General features: G+C 62.8%; 6 protein-coding genes across 7 annotated transcripts; 3 read left to right on the forward strand and 3 right to left on the reverse strand.

The window, feature by feature from the left end:
• The first annotated feature begins 5 nt into the window (after window positions 1-5).
• Window positions 6-3,390, forward strand: CHLRE_06g276400v5 (uncharacterized protein). The gene is made up of 5 exons (XM_043063020.1): window positions 6-378; window positions 549-1,036; window positions 1,169-1,279; window positions 1,386-1,734; window positions 1,928-3,390. The coding sequence occupies exons 1-5, from the start codon at window positions 306-308 to the stop codon at window positions 2,230-2,232; spliced, it is 1,326 nt and encodes a 441-aa protein (XP_042923726.1). The 5' UTR covers window positions 6-305; the 3' UTR covers window positions 2,233-3,390.
• A 709-nt stretch (window positions 3,391-4,099) lies between these two features.
• CHLRE_06g276450v5 (uncharacterized protein) lies at window positions 4,100-9,135 on the reverse strand. 2 transcript variants are annotated; one of them, XM_043063021.1, is made up of 7 exons: window positions 8,375-9,135; window positions 8,037-8,249; window positions 7,174-7,437; window positions 6,681-6,903; window positions 6,228-6,615; window positions 4,983-5,058; window positions 4,100-4,719 (listed from the first exon to the last, which is right to left on the reverse strand). In XM_043063021.1, the coding sequence occupies exons 1-7, from the start codon at window positions 8,477-8,479 to the stop codon at window positions 4,561-4,563; spliced, it is 1,428 nt and encodes a 475-aa protein (XP_042923727.1). In that variant the 5' UTR covers window positions 8,480-9,135; the 3' UTR covers window positions 4,100-4,560. The 2 variants fall into 2 exon arrangements, with proteins under 2 accessions (XP_042923727.1, XP_001696167.2); XM_001696115.3 differs by having other exon boundaries at window positions 6,228-6,374; window positions 6,677-6,903.
• A 164-nt stretch (window positions 9,136-9,299) lies between these two features.
• Window positions 9,300-10,295, reverse strand: CHLRE_06g276500v5 (uncharacterized protein). Its single transcript, XM_001690630.2, has one exon. It carries the CDS (start codon window positions 10,222-10,224, stop codon window positions 9,835-9,837), a length of 390 nt encoding a protein of 129 aa, XP_001690682.1. The 5' UTR covers window positions 10,225-10,295; the 3' UTR covers window positions 9,300-9,834.
• A 170-nt stretch (window positions 10,296-10,465) lies between these two features.
• CHLRE_06g276550v5 (uncharacterized protein) lies at window positions 10,466-11,787 on the forward strand. The gene has a single exon (XM_001690616.2). It carries the CDS (start codon window positions 10,506-10,508, stop codon window positions 10,965-10,967), a length of 462 nt encoding a protein of 153 aa, XP_001690668.1. The 5' UTR covers window positions 10,466-10,505; the 3' UTR covers window positions 10,968-11,787.
• Window positions 11,788-11,839: 52 nt separating this feature from the next.
• Window positions 11,840-12,725, reverse strand: CHLRE_06g276600v5 (uncharacterized protein). Its single transcript, XM_001690631.2, has one exon. It carries the CDS (start codon window positions 12,698-12,700, stop codon window positions 12,293-12,295), a length of 408 nt encoding a protein of 135 aa, XP_001690683.1. The 5' UTR covers window positions 12,701-12,725; the 3' UTR covers window positions 11,840-12,292.
• A 190-nt stretch (window positions 12,726-12,915) lies between these two features.
• On the forward strand, window positions 12,916-13,447 carry CHLRE_06g276650v5 (uncharacterized protein). Its single transcript, XM_043063022.1, has one exon. It carries the CDS (start codon window positions 12,965-12,967, stop codon window positions 13,274-13,276), a length of 312 nt encoding a protein of 103 aa, XP_042923728.1. The 5' UTR covers window positions 12,916-12,964; the 3' UTR covers window positions 13,277-13,447.
• The last annotated feature ends 4 nt before the right edge of the window (window positions 13,448-13,451 follow it).

A 13,451-nucleotide genomic window follows, 5' to 3' on the forward strand; every position in this document is an offset into this window, starting at 1 on the left:
CGCCCCCCCAGACAGCGGACAAAATCTTGCCGGGGTGCCTCGATTGAAGCCCCGCGCTTCAGCTGTTGCTTACTTTGCATTGCTGTTAACCGTCACATTGTGTCGTGGTAATTCAGCGTCCACTCTCCAGCACCTGTTACGAATCCTATCGGCGCCTACTTTGCGATTTGGCCCGTGTTCGCAAGGCATATCAGTAAAGCCACATGCATAGCTGCACCTAGATCGCACGCTGCTGCGGCGGAGCAGCGAGCAAGAAACCTTACGTTGCTCTTGGACCCGGAGAGCCCACGAGGCGCCGCTGCACGATGCAGCGAGCGGCGGCGGTGCCTTCTGCGAGGGGCAGCATGCATGGCGGAGGCCGAGGCGGTGGCGGCGCAGGTGAGGCGTTTTGACGCGAAGGGGAAGGGGTGCTGATGGCTGGAACTCTCGCCTCCGGGGCGGACAAGCTTGCCTGACCTGCGTGCAAATGGCGTAGGATGGCGCAAGGTGACTTTGGCCTCACATCAATATTTTGGCCTGGGCGATGGGGCCGACTACCCCGCCCACAGGTTTTCTTCGTGCAGTCGCGTCCACGGCACTCGGCGCGCAAAATCTGGCGTCACTCCTTGGACGCCGAGCCTCTGTGGTGGCAGTGCATGCAGACGGGGCTGGTGGGACCACGGGCCGGGTGCCATTCAGACGCCGGAAACCGCGGCCGGACCCACTGCAAAGGCTGATGCTGCGGAAGCTGCGGGACATCCAGAACGACGTGCGCGGCATCCAGAACCACGTGCGCGGCATCCAGAACCGCGTGCGCGGCATCCAGCAGAAGCAGGATGGATTCGCTGAGACACAGAGCATCATCGTCGAGTCGCTCGTGGGCAGCGAGCTCAGTGAGCGCGACCCGCCGGACGTGGACAGCAGCAAAGCGCGCAGAGCCGTCAAGCTGCAGTCTGCGGACAGCGTTGTGGCCTGTGTGGTGCCGCAAGAGCTCCCGCCGCGCCTGCTGCACGAGGACGCACCTGCGCAGCTCACGGCGTGGCTCATGGAGGATCGGGTGAGCGGCGTGATGAGTGGGGGCTACCGTTTGTTACCGTTTGTTCCAGCGTCTTGACCTGCCAACGCATAGGCCAGCTCTGACGTGTCAAAATGGACCCTGACTTGTCTTCTGCCGCCGCCGCTTGTGTAGGGCCGAGGCATCCGCGCTATCCTGCGGTCGTGTCTGCGTGCGGTGCCTTCCCTGCTCGGGGCGGTGGCGGGGAGTGCAGAGGACAAGGCGGCGGCTGCGACTGAAGCTGAGGTGAGAGCTTGCCGCTATTACGTATGGCGGCTGGCGGCGTCAACTGCTCCAACAGCAACGGCAGACAGGACGTGCTACCGTACGTGCGATTTTACACTGTTCGCAGGTGGCGCTGACAGAGCTCGAGAAGGCTGGGGCTGGCCAAAAGGAGCTGCGAGCCGCCTGTGACGCGCTCAAGTGCTGCGCGGCGCGGCTGCCGGTCTCCTTGAAGCTGCTCGAGGACTGCGTCAAGGACCCGAAGAAAGCCGAGGAGCTGCTGCGCGGTGAGCTGTGCATCGCGGCGCTGACGTCGCTGCACCCGGTCAGCGGCACGGCCTCATCGACGGCCAAAGAGCTGGAGATCGACCGCCTGCTGCCGCTACGGTTGCTTCCGGCGGCTGACGGCGCCAACGGCACCAGCAACAACGGTGGCATCGCCATCCTGGAGGTGCAGGAGATCAAGTCGTCCACCGCTGGTGAGTGAAGTGCCGACAGACATGGCACCAGACGGGGTGGTCGGGACACGGCATTCAAACTGGTTGGCATGGGCGGCGAGGATTTCCAAGGCGTCATGTTACCTGCTGCGTTGAGGTGTCTGGGAGCCTCTGTGCCGCGGTCCATGTATTGACCGGGATCAGGCCGCACTCCACGACCTCTGCTCATGCGCAGGTCTACCCACGGGGCGTGACCAGGCGGCCCGCCTGGGCTCCGTTCTGGGGTGCTCCTACGGTGTGCTGCAAGAGCGGCTCCAGCACGCGGCGGCAGGCGCTGTGCCGCCGCTGCCGGTGAAGCTGCGCCTGCAGGGGACCATTGCGCTCGGCAAAGACGGCGACCCCAACGCGGATGCGGCGCAGCTCCCGCCCCAGCAGACGCTTAAAACCGCTGACGACAAGGTGCACGACATGCAGATGCAGTACCTGGTCCTGGCGAAGGGCGCTCTGGTGCCCTGGGTGCCGAGCCGCCCGAAGCAGTGAGCGGTCGAGACACGCGGTTGACAGCGAGCCGAGCTGCTACCGCGGTCTTCGTACCGCTGCAGCTTTGCGCGCGACGGGTAGCTGCTGGGGTGCCCGGGCCGCGAGGCTGCGGTCGAACGGCGGGGGCGACCAGCTGCAGGCGTCCGCGGTGGCTGCAACGCGTGGACCTGTCTGTTGGGGAAGTGCCGAGGGCATGAGGCATGGCGAGCTTGGACAGTGCGGCACCGTGGCAGGTATTAAGCTGACACCCATTGTGTCATCCGGCGCGGTTTTGGAGTGCGGGCATGCCATGTGCGTACCATTTTAGGCACGTCACGCGACGAGGGCGCTTGAAGAGTGGGGTCGGAGAGTGCGTAGAGCTTTTGAGTGGGAAAGAATGGGAGATTCGTTCATGGGAAAATGTGGGAGATGCATTTCATAAATGTGGTGAACAGTTGAGCCGTTGGGCCGCATTTTGACGAGTTGGCCGGTCTCTGACGCGTGGTAGGATGGTGGGCGTCACCAAAGTGAGAGGCTGGCGGCCTGTGGCGGTCTCACCGCTGAGAGACATTGACCATCGGTGTCTCGGGACTTGTCCATAACGATAACGTTTGTATTGCATGTACCATTTCGTGGGGTGTAAGGGTTCACCTCTCCGGCTGGCACCTCGCAGCCATGTACTCTGGCCTTGTCATTTTGTATGGAGTGAACCCAGTCACTGTTGCGCTGCGCATGCGATACATTGCAATCATGTGATGCGTCGGCAAGTGGAAAGTTTGGCAGGGGATGGAGCGCTGTGTGGACGGAGCATCCATGGGGAAGTGTTGGTGTACCTAAATATGCAAGTAGCGCAAGGCAATTCTGTAGCGCCGGCCGCATTGGCATGCGCAGCTCTCGAGTGTGGCGTGTGGCACATTTAATAAGCCCGCATTTCACCACATGCGTTGGTGTTCATATCTAGGACGTGCATGTCGCAATAGGTCGGCAGGGTACCGGCGTGTCTGGGACTTCAGAGCCTCTGCGGCGATGCATCAGTGCTTACCTGCTCCGTTTGAGGGGAAGGGCACAAGACTGGGGGAGGGAGGAGCCCGGAGGAGCACAGGGTCGCGAAGGCGCAGGCTCCCATGTATGTATACGCTGGTCACTCTGTTGTCGAGGGCGCTGTAAGTGTGGGATGCTACGATACGATTTGGCCACGTCCGCAGTTGCCAGAGCCACGTGAAATGCCTCCCCGGCATCGCCAGCACAAACAAGCTCCCAACGCCAGCCGCCTCGTGCGCACCGCAATGACACGTCACCCACACTGGCCTGAAGTACTCGTGTCGACAGCATAATAGGCTGTTCTCGGAGCTTTCCGGAGCGTAAGGGCCGCGCGTCAGCTCCAATCCAGCCACCAGCACAGCGCGGCCACTTGTGTACCGTGCAGAAATGTCAGCCGCGCACGAACCAATGCTCGCGCCACATGCCCTCAATTGAGTTGCTGGCACAGGTTTGGGCGTCACACGCACTACGGGACGATGACGACACCTTGCCCCTTTGCAGTGTACCATCTCAATCATTGGGGTTTGGGGGGTTTCCCTGCCGGCTGGGACTACTGCCGCTGCTGGTTGAGCTGCGGCTGGCGCACCGGCCGGCGGGGCGGCCGCCGGCGGCGGCGGCCTGGCTGCTACTGCCGTGACGGGCGCTGCCGACCTCGCTGGAGCAACTTGAACTTGAGGGCCCGGAGCTGTGGACATGAGGCTACAGCCGCAGGCTGCGAGCCGCAGTGGTCACGAGAAGGCGGCAGAGATGCTGCTACTGCCGCGGCTGCGGCGTCGGCTCCAGAGCGGCGTGCCGTACTGTCAGGCGCAGGTGATGCAGGTACGGGTGCCGTGCGCGAGGGGGGTTGCGACTTCAGTGCAGTATGCGGCAGGTTTCCATTACTCATCAGCGATGGACGCTTGGATACAGGGTATAAGGCTTGGTGTGTAGACCTTACTGGCATGAGCATGGCGTACTGACACAATCTGGGCACTATGGCTTCGACGTGTCCATCAGCGTACAACAGTACCAGGTGCGCCAGCCCGGCGCTGACACATACACAGTCTCGCTTCCTCTCATGCCCCTGGACCAAAGTGACATCAGCCCTCATTGCACCCTGCAACTGCGCAAGCCGACACCTTGGTCAAGCACACACTCGAACGCCCCTCCCTCAACATCCCCCACAATGCGCGATGCTATCCTCAATTCCTCATGCTCACGAGCACTCCTCTCAATGCGTGCACCCACTGCAAGTTCAAATCCCATCAGCCGTACACCTGAAAGAGCGCGCGTCACGGGCTACTCGACAATCCAGGCCAATCCATTACTTCAGAAGCGGTCCTTGGCCGCGCGGATGGCGCCAAACACCTGCCAGTCGGGCGCGGCGGCGTCAAAGCCCAGCTGCTGGCGAATGGCTGGGTCGTGGGGGCGCAGGAAGGGGTTGGTCGCCTTCTCATCACCCAGGCGGCTATGCACGGTGGGCTCGCCCTGGAGGGGGGGAGGAGGACGGGAAGCGGGGAGGGCGGGGAGGGTGGGGAGTGGGGAGGTTGGCACACGGGCACGGCTGGGAGCGTAGTTCAAGTACAGGCGGAGGCAAAGAAGGGGGCAGGGGCAGAATACACGGCAGAGCCCGTGGTAAAGACAGACGCGAGGGGCGAAGGGCTCGCATTAGAGCCGGCACGGCTGCCGCAATCAGCGGCAAGCGCGCTGTGCCCTCGCCCCTCCTGTGGCAACCCGCTGCCCCCACGCACCCGCGCCCGCGCCGCGTCAATAGCCGCCTTGCGCTCCGCCAGCGCGCTGTTGGCCGGGTCCACCGTCACCGCGAACCTGAGGATGTGCATGAGGCGCGGGAGCGGGGAGGCAGGAGTGGGGTGGATGGGGGTGCAAACGTAAGTTACTCTGGTATTCAGTGACCCTTGCCACTCCTACCACTCACATGCACCCATGCCCCCCTGGTGTTGTTTCTTGGGATTGGGCATATACCCCCCTCCCCCAGGTTCCGGCCACTCCTCCTCCTCGCTCGGGCTGGCTGGTTCGGGTTCGAGTCTCTGTTTTTTTGCTTGGGTTTGGAGCAAACTACCCCCTCCCCCAAGACCACCAAGACCTTGCACCCAGGCCCTCCTAAATAGTGCCGTGCCCCCGGGGAGGCGTGCTGTCGGTTGTCCCCTTGCCGCACTTGTTACGCCTGTCCCTCGTCGCAAGCATCATTCCTAGGGTACCGACCTACTGCGGGGATTGCTCTGGGCGTGGCGTATCCGCAACCTTCTGTGGGCGTCGCAACAACGCATACCTGGGCTGCCGGCATGCGTGGGAGCCGTTCGCGGCCCGCGGCCGGCGCACCCGTCCGCACCCCTCTCCGCACCTGTCACCACCCCGGCTGGGAAGTAACCGCCCATGCGATGCCCATGCGATGCCGATGCCCCGCCTACTTCGGGCAAACCTCGCCCTTGCCCCCTCTCTTTGTTTCCCAGGCTCGCGCGCGCTAGACACTAGTTTGGCTTCGACCACTTGCACATCCTTCCTGCAGTTGCTCACAAGTGTTGGCCCTCCCTCCCACATGTCGCCTTCATGCCGGCGCTTCCAACCTGGCACCGGTACCGCTCTGGTTCGTCACAGGTGGGTATCGTTGCGGTTCGCGTGCATTAGCTAGCGGGCTGGGTTCACCGCGCCGCGAGCCTGGGTGTTACTTAATGGTAAGCGAGTTGGCGATTTCCGGCCTACCGTCTACGGCCTACACCATTCAGATGCACGAGACTGAAGGGCGACCAAGATAAATGTTAACGCCACTCCTCCTCCTCGCTCGGGTTGGCTGGTTTTGGTTTGGGTCTCTGGTTTTTTGCTTGGGTTTGGAATGATCTACCCCCATCCCCCCCTACACCTCCTGGTCATAACGCATCGGTATGGTACCTACGTTCGCAACGCCTGTACTACGTCTCCTTCGTCCTAATTAATCATGCATGGAAACCCCCCCCCCACACACACACATATACACCCACCTGGCGTTGGACTGGGTGTACTCGTACGCGCAGTAGACCAGCGTGTCGTCCGGCAGCGGCGTCAGCTGGCTGAGCGAGGCCCACATCTGCTGCGGGCTGCCCTCGAACAGCCGCCCGCAGCCCAGCGCGAACAGCGTGTCAGCGAGGCTCGCGCGCGCTCGCACACGCACCTCAGCTTGCGCTGCATCGCGTCCGCCCACGCGCGCGCCTCCGCCAGCCGCCGCAGGTGCCACCGCCGCCGCAGCGCGCGCTGGATGGTCCTCGCCGCCTGCTGCCGCCGGATGGCGTCCAGCAGCGCGATGTCCGCGCGCGTGAGCCCCAGCTGCCCCAGCCGCAGCAGCCGTCCCACCCAGCCGCCGGCACCCGCCTCCCAGGCGAGGAGCCGCCCCTGCCCCCGCCGCCGCCGCCACTCACAGCACTGGCGCTGGTCCCCGGCCGGCTAACCGCACCTGCCCCCGCCGCCGCTGCCACCCGGCCCAGGCCCCAACCCGAGGCCGGAGCCCACCAGGCCGCCCAGCGCCACGCCCGCCGCCACGTCAGCCAGCGTCAGGCCCGCCACCTCCGCCGCCTCCGTCAGACAGTCCAGGAAGAAGCGCTGGCCCTCGCCCACACTGGCCGCCAGCGGCTCCAGCGCGCCGGCGCCACCGCCCTCCTCCGCCGCGTGCGCGCGCAGGCCCTGCTCCATCGGGCGGGCCAGCACGCACGTGTGAGCTGCTGCTTCATCGTTGCTCACATTCGAGCAGAGAGGGACTCGGATAATTGGGATAGCTGGGAGGTGCGCGCATGCGCTGGCGCGGCCGTGTGTGTTGTATGGACACAAGCCCCCTCGACCTGCAACCGGCGCCAGCCTCGCCGTCACCAACCACCAGGAACCACTGCGAGTCCAACACCCCGCTTGGCGGCCTCACGTGCGTTGACCTCACCGCCAAAACCCACGCACGCGCACCTGCATCAGCAGCGCCTGCAGCCGCCACAGGTGCCTGAAGCCACTGGACGGGTCCACATCCCTGCCGCCGCCGCCGCCTCCACGCCCGCCGCCTCCTGCCCCTGCCCAGCCTGCTCCTGCCGCGCCGCTGCCTGCTCCAGTTGCGGTGCCGGCACCTCTTCGCTGCACCGAGCCATCTGTCCCCGCACTCACTGCCGCCGCAGCTGCCGCCGCCGCCGCAGCAGCCACTGCAGCCGCTGCGCCCAAGCCACCCGCCGCCACCTCCTGTGGCCCACCGTGTATTAGCAGTGGCCCGTCTTCATCCGGCGCACTCCCTGGCCGCGAGCGGGTGCGGCCGGCACTCGCCGGCGGCCCACCGCCGCCACCTCTGTTACCGCTGCTGCTAGACAAAGACGAGGCCTGTGTCGAGTACGCCCGCTCCCGTGTAGCGTTCGTGCCGCCGGGCCCCGCCGGCCCTGCGTAGGCTGCGCCCTGACGGGCGCCGCCGACGCTGTTGCCGGTGCTGCAGGTGCTGGTGGTGGCTCGCAGCCCCCACACAGGCGACCCCCCAACCGCGGCGCCGCCACCGCTGCCGCTGCCGTCCGCTGCCGGCGGCGCTGCTGCTGCTGCTCTATCATCTGTTGGGCTGCGCCGTGGAGGCAAGGTGCGTTGCGTCAGCGGCCAGCAGCTGGCTGCTCCCAGCAGGCGGTTTAACCGCAGCTACCGGTATCACCTCTGGCAGGCACCCAGTGCTCAGCAGGCGCCCCTGGTCGCCGTGCCCCGAACAGACTTGGCGCACATACCGCAGCGCACAGCACTACCTCCCGTATCCGGTGCGGCAGCCTCGCCATGAGTACCGTATACCCCACACCGAATAGCCTCACCTCGGTCAGCGCAGCCACCTGGTCGGCCAGCATTCGCCCATCCGCAGAGCCGCCCGGCCCCGACCCAAGCCCCAGCAACCCTGCCAGAGACTGCGGGCCCAGTGAGTGCAGCAGTGCCGCCTCGCGCTGCCCGCGCCACTCCTCACGCAGCGCAGCCTCCCGCATCAGCTGCGCCAGCGAGGCGGGCGGCAGGCAGGCGGCCTGCATGGCGACCTGTGTGCGCGGCCGTGGATGCACAGAACGTATGGGACGTTGAGGATCGGAATATGCCGCTAGCGTTGCGTCCTTTGATAGCCGGGGCATGCGTCAGGGCGGGGCTGGTAGGGACGGGCGCTCACGTTCTGCAGTAGGCGCAAGTCCTCCTGCCGACCCATGCCCACGCGGATGATCTCATGTAGGGCCAAGCGGTCCTGCGCCTTCTGAAGCGGTGGCGGTGCGGCCATTCCCAAGCACCGCTGTGCGACAAAGTCAAGGTTCGTTCACATGCAGGGAATGTTATTTTGGCACGCGGGTTGTTGCCATAGTTGAAATGGGGATTAATTCAAGCGTTTGGGTGTATTGGTTGACAATGCTTGCAATTGCCAGTCATGCATTTGGCGAAATTACATGGGCGGAAGTTCTGATCATGGTTTGGTACGGGCGCTGTTACTTTTTGTTAAAGGACACGGTAGACACGTGTCTGTACCTGAATCTGCATTTGTGTGGATGTGAAGGGGTACGAGTGCTAATTTATGGCATAGTTGGGAATTGCGAAGGGGTATGTAAACGATGTTTACAGGGATAGAGGGGGATGTGTCTCGGATAGCCGGTTAGCGATTATATCGACTAGGGCATTCGTGCTTTAGTCGAGTCTAGACTGTCTAGACTCTATTGAGTAATTAGAGCAGCCTTGAAACACGCTAAAAGGCCCTTGGTCCATTTACGTTGTCAGCCTGTAAAGCGTTGACACGTTGCTAATAACACGGTAAACACGTTGTTGTACCTAAAAGTCTGTTTGTGTGAATTTGAAGGGGTAAGAATGCTAATTTAACGTGTAGTTGGGAATTGTGAAGGGGTATGTAAACGATGTTTACAGGGATAGAAGGTGTTGTGTCGGGGGTAGTCGGTTAGGTGTGGAGGCGGGAACAGTTGAGGGCGCGGAGGACGCGTCAGGACTCTTTGGAGAGGATGGGAGCCTGCCACAGGAGGGGCGAGAGTCCGCATCGTGTCCCGGCTACCCACGTCGCCGCCCATTACTTAGTACCTACGCGTGGAGCAGCTCCCATGAGTTTTGGGAACCCCGAGCCAGGTGCTCTCTCGCTGCATCACACATCCCTCTGGTGCGCAACCCCGAACAAAAGCTGTCACGTGCGAGGCACAACAGTCGCTGAGGACCGTGTCAAAGCAGCGGTATCCCACACGCACCGACGCAACAAACACAAGTAGCAGAAGCACGGCCCTGCGGCCGTCACGCCCCTTAACGTGCGTGGGAGGGCCGGTTGGACCCTGACTGTGGTTGGACGGCGCAGGCGGCAGGTTCCTGGCGCATGGCTCCACGCCAGCGTCTTTACTGACTGCCCAGGCAGGCAGTGCGTGCAGCATGCGTTGGCTGTTCTGGAGGACCAACCTGGCTTGTGGCCCAGGGCTCCCTGTCATGGGAATGTGCACAGAAGTTTCGGCAGCCCATCCTGTAACCCACAGCAATTGCCTCTCTCACCAGCCCCGATTCCAAACCCAATAACCCCTCGACCAGGAAATGGTGGTGTTGAGAAACACCGAGTTTGTTGTTTTGGGGGTATGGGTACACGAGGCCAGGCGTTTAGGCAGTCTCCTCGCCCTTGCCGCCCTTGGTCTTCTTGGGCAGCAGCACGGCGTGGATGTTGGGCAGCACACCGCCCGACGCGATGGTCACCTCGCCCAGCAGCTTGCCCAGCTCCTCATCGTTGCGGATGGCCAGCTGGATGTGGCGGGGCACGATGCGGTTCTTCTTGTTGTCGCGGGCGGCGTTGCCGGCCAGCTCCAGCACCTCAGCAGTCAGGTACTCCAGCACGGCGGCCAGGTACACGGGCGCGCCGGCACCGATGCGCTCGGCGTACTTGCCCTTCTTCAGGTAGCGCGCAATGCGGCCCACAGGGAACTGCAGGCCGGCCTTGGCGCTGCGGCTCACGGCCTTCTTGCCAGAGGTCTTGCCCTTGCCGCGACCAGCCATCGTATCGAGTGGGGGTGTTCTTGGAGAACGAGACAAGAGGGCTGTGAGTACGTGTTGAAAGCGTTGTAAGTTTGACCATAGTGTCCCTTGTGCTTATATGCAGCTCGCCCAGAACCGAGGCGGCTCGGCCTGGCCACCGGTCAACGCGACGTGGCGGTTGGGTCAAACAACCGCTCGCCTCGCCCTGGCCACCCATCGCGCTCTCAAATAGCCTTCGCTTCCACTGCTGACTACCGCAATACAGAACTCTCTTTCGCAGCTCGATACCAGCAATCAATACCATGGCCCCCAAGAAGGACGAGAAGCCCGTGACCGCCGAGGCTGGCGCCGAGGCCCCTGCCAAGGCTGAGGCCAAGCCCAAGGCCGAGAAGGCCGCCAAGAAGGCCAAGAAGGAGCCCTCCAAGAAGGCTGCTAAGGAGCCCAAGGGCGATGGCGAGAAGAAGGACAAGAAGAAGAAGAAGAGCGCTGTGGAGACCTACAAGCTGTACATCTACAAGGTGCTCAAGCAGGTGCACCCCGACACCGGCATCAGCAGCAAGGCCATGTCCATCATGAACAGCTTCATCAACGACATCTTTGAGAAGGTGGCCACCGAGGCCTCCAAGCTGAGTCGCTACAACAAGAAGCCCACTGTGACCTCCCGCGAGATCCAGACCGCCGTGCGCCTGGTGCTGCCCGGCGAGCTGGCCAAGCACGCGGTGTCGGAGGGCACCAAGGCCGTGACTAAGTTCACCTCAGGCTAAACGCGCTCAGAGGCTGGACCAACTCCACAATAAAAACTCGGTGTTTTTCAACACCACCATGGCGCGGAGGATGGGACTTGGGGATTTGAGGGTTCGGGGCGGGTGGAAACTGCAAGGCATACGGTAACCCTCCGGGGTTGGGTGGGGTGGGATGATACCGAGGGGCAACCAATCAAGACGTACTCCTGGTTGTGGTGGGTTCCTGAACTATCATGCATGCATGCGGTGCCAGGGGAGCGGGTAGTAGAGGTCAGCAGCTGCACCGTGCGAGCTCCCAGCCTTCCGCTGTAATCAGACCTGAAGGGTTTTGGTCTGTTGGGTGGATGACGGTAGCCATATGCAACGGGTACGCCCCCGCGGCCTTGGCAGCACACTTGCCTACCTGCATGGGCGGATAGACCCGAATGTGCACGGTTCGATAGCCAGGGCCCCGATGGGAGTCACGTTAGTCATCTGAGGCTTTTGGGCAGCTAGCCTGGGGCCGTGGGCATGTGTTGGCGGTGCACGGTGGCGAAGGTCCGGCGCGGTGCTTGGTGCATTTCACGCGCGCGGCTGGCACGGGGCGTTGGGGTGTTGGATGGGGGCAGGGCGGAATGGTACTGGTTGGGGTGGGTTGGAGGGCGTGGGTGGAGGGGGCTGCAGCGCTGGGCACAGCAAGCCTGCTCCTTGTACTGGCGTCCTGAAGCGGTAAGCACGAGCAGGGCAAAATACGAAATGAGAGTGGGCTGGTCTGGCTGTGATTGAGCAGGGCAACATATAAATGTGTGGGGACGGACTTGTCGGCTCTGACGGCACTGACTAGGGCGCACTATTCCTTATGCCTGCTGCATAGGCGGCTGACTACTCCGACTGCACATGTGCGGTGCTGTAGGACTGAAGCCTGAAGGTCCGGTCCTGAGCCCACATCCATGTGCCCTATGTGTGTCCAGAACCCACGCCCCCCTGAGACTCATGCCAAACCCTCTTAACCGCTGCGCCACCAATTCCGAAACGGTAATCAACCACATACTACCACATGTGTCCCAGGCTTTGCACTGGCGCATATCGAGAACGCTTGTAAGACGAAGGCGGTATTGCGTCAGGTGCATGTGTGTGTATTGGCGTTGCGCTGTTACGCAGTGGGCTAGTGGCACCGTCGCATCGGAACCGGCACCAGCAGTGGGCTAGTGGCACCGGCACCAGTGGATTTTTACGCTGGCACCGTCACACACTACAAACATATGAAGCATTTAATGCAGACGCCAATAGACACCGTTGCTTGTGGAAGGTGGTGTTGAGAAACACCGAGTTTTGTTGGGGGAAGACCAGCCCAGGCGGCAGCACGCTTACGCGCGCTCGCCACGGATGCGGCGGGCCAGCTGGATGTCCTTGGGCATGATCGTGACACGCTTGGCGTGGATGGCGCACAGGTTGGTGTCCTCGAACAGGCCCACCAGGTAGGCCTCGGCGGCCTCCTGCAGCGCCAGCACGGCCTGGCTCTGGAAGCGCAGGTCGGTCTTGAAGTCCTGGGCGATCTCACGCACCAGGCGCTGGAACGGCAGCTTGCGGATCAGCAGCTCAGTGGACTTCTGGTACTTGCGAATCTCGCGCAGCGCCACGGTACCGGGGCGGTAGCGATGAGGCTTCTTCACACCGCCGGTGGCGGGGGTCTTGCGAGCGGCCTTGGTGGCCAGCTGCTTGCGGGGCGCCTTGCCGCCGGTGGACTTGCGGGCAGTCTGCTTGGTGCGGGCCATTTTTGCTGAGTGATACTGTGTAAGGAAGTACTAATAACAATACTGCAGCTCCAGCTATTTATATCACAGAGGCCGACCGATGCATGGGGCGCCGGACTGGCACAGCTGAGGCGGTGAAGTCAACGCCCGGTCAACGCGGCTCAGGCTGGCCAACGACCGGAAGTCGTTGCCCCAGCCCCCGACCCCAATAAAAGGGCCCTGTATTTCCTTAAACAGATATCTCACAGCTTCCTTCCTTCATCTTACTTAACCAACTTATTGACAATGTCTGGACGCGGCAAGGGCGGCAAGGGCCTGGGCAAGGGCGGTGCCAAGCGCCACCGCAAGGTGCTTCGCGATAACATTCAGGGCATCACTAAGCCCGCTATTCGCCGTCTGGCTCGCCGTGGCGGTGTGAAGCGTATCAGCGGCCTGATCTACGAGGAGACTCGCACGGTGCTGAAGACCTTCCTGGAGAACGTCATCCGCGACTCGGTCACCTACACCGAGCACGCTCGCCGCAAGACCGTGACGGCCATGGACGTGGTGTACGCCCTGAAGCGCCAGGGCCGCACCCTGTACGGCTTCGGTGGTTAAGCGGCTTCTGTGCCGACTGCTGTGAGGGGAAACAAGGCACGTATCCACGCTGGCTTGCCCCTCCCACCTGGCTGTCAACCTCTTCATCCAAACTCGGTGTTTTTCAACACCACCAAACTCGTGCAACGGGTGTGCAGCGTGGGTGTGCAGGGCCGGTCAAACATTGTGGTATGGG

Source organism: Chlamydomonas reinhardtii, chromosome 6 (assembly GCF_000002595.2).
Source record: "Chlamydomonas reinhardtii strain CC-503 cw92 mt+ chromosome 6, whole genome shotgun sequence".
Classification (NCBI taxonomy): Eukaryota; Viridiplantae; Chlorophyta; class Chlorophyceae; order Chlamydomonadales; family Chlamydomonadaceae; genus Chlamydomonas; species Chlamydomonas reinhardtii.

Excerpts from the sequence above, each read along its gene's own strand:
- CHLRE_06g276450v5 (XM_043063021.1), bottom strand. The coding sequence starts at position 8,479 with ATGGCCGCACCGCCACCGCTTCAGAAGGCGCAGGACCGCTTGGCCCTA. Across the intron at positions 6,904-7,173 it reads TGCAGGCGCTGCTGATGCAG|GGCCTGCGCGCGCACGCGGC; the intron begins GTGCGCGTGCGT and ends CCGATGGAGCAG. Across the intron at positions 6,616-6,680 it reads GGGTGGCAGCGGCGGCGGGG|GGGCGGCTCCTCGCCTGGGA; the intron begins GCAGGTGCGGTT and ends CGGCGGGGGCAG.
- CHLRE_06g276500v5 (XM_001690630.2), bottom strand. The coding sequence starts at position 10,224 with ATGGCTGGTCGCGGCAAGGGCAAGACCTCTGGCAAGAAGGCCGTGAGC.
- CHLRE_06g276400v5 (XM_043063020.1), top strand. The coding sequence starts at position 306 with ATGCAGCGAGCGGCGGCGGTGCCTTCTGCGAGGGGCAGCATGCATGGC. Across the intron at positions 379-548 it reads CCGAGGCGGTGGCGGCGCAG|GTTTTCTTCGTGCAGTCGCG; the intron begins GTGAGGCGTTTT and ends CCCCGCCCACAG. Across the intron at positions 1,735-1,927 it reads GATCAAGTCGTCCACCGCTG|GTCTACCCACGGGGCGTGAC; the intron begins GTGAGTGAAGTG and ends GCTCATGCGCAG.
- CHLRE_06g276600v5 (XM_001690631.2), bottom strand. The coding sequence starts at position 12,700 with ATGGCCCGCACCAAGCAGACTGCCCGCAAGTCCACCGGCGGCAAGGCG.
- CHLRE_06g276650v5 (XM_043063022.1), top strand. The coding sequence starts at position 12,965 with ATGTCTGGACGCGGCAAGGGCGGCAAGGGCCTGGGCAAGGGCGGTGCC.
- CHLRE_06g276550v5 (XM_001690616.2), top strand. The coding sequence starts at position 10,506 with ATGGCCCCCAAGAAGGACGAGAAGCCCGTGACCGCCGAGGCTGGCGCC.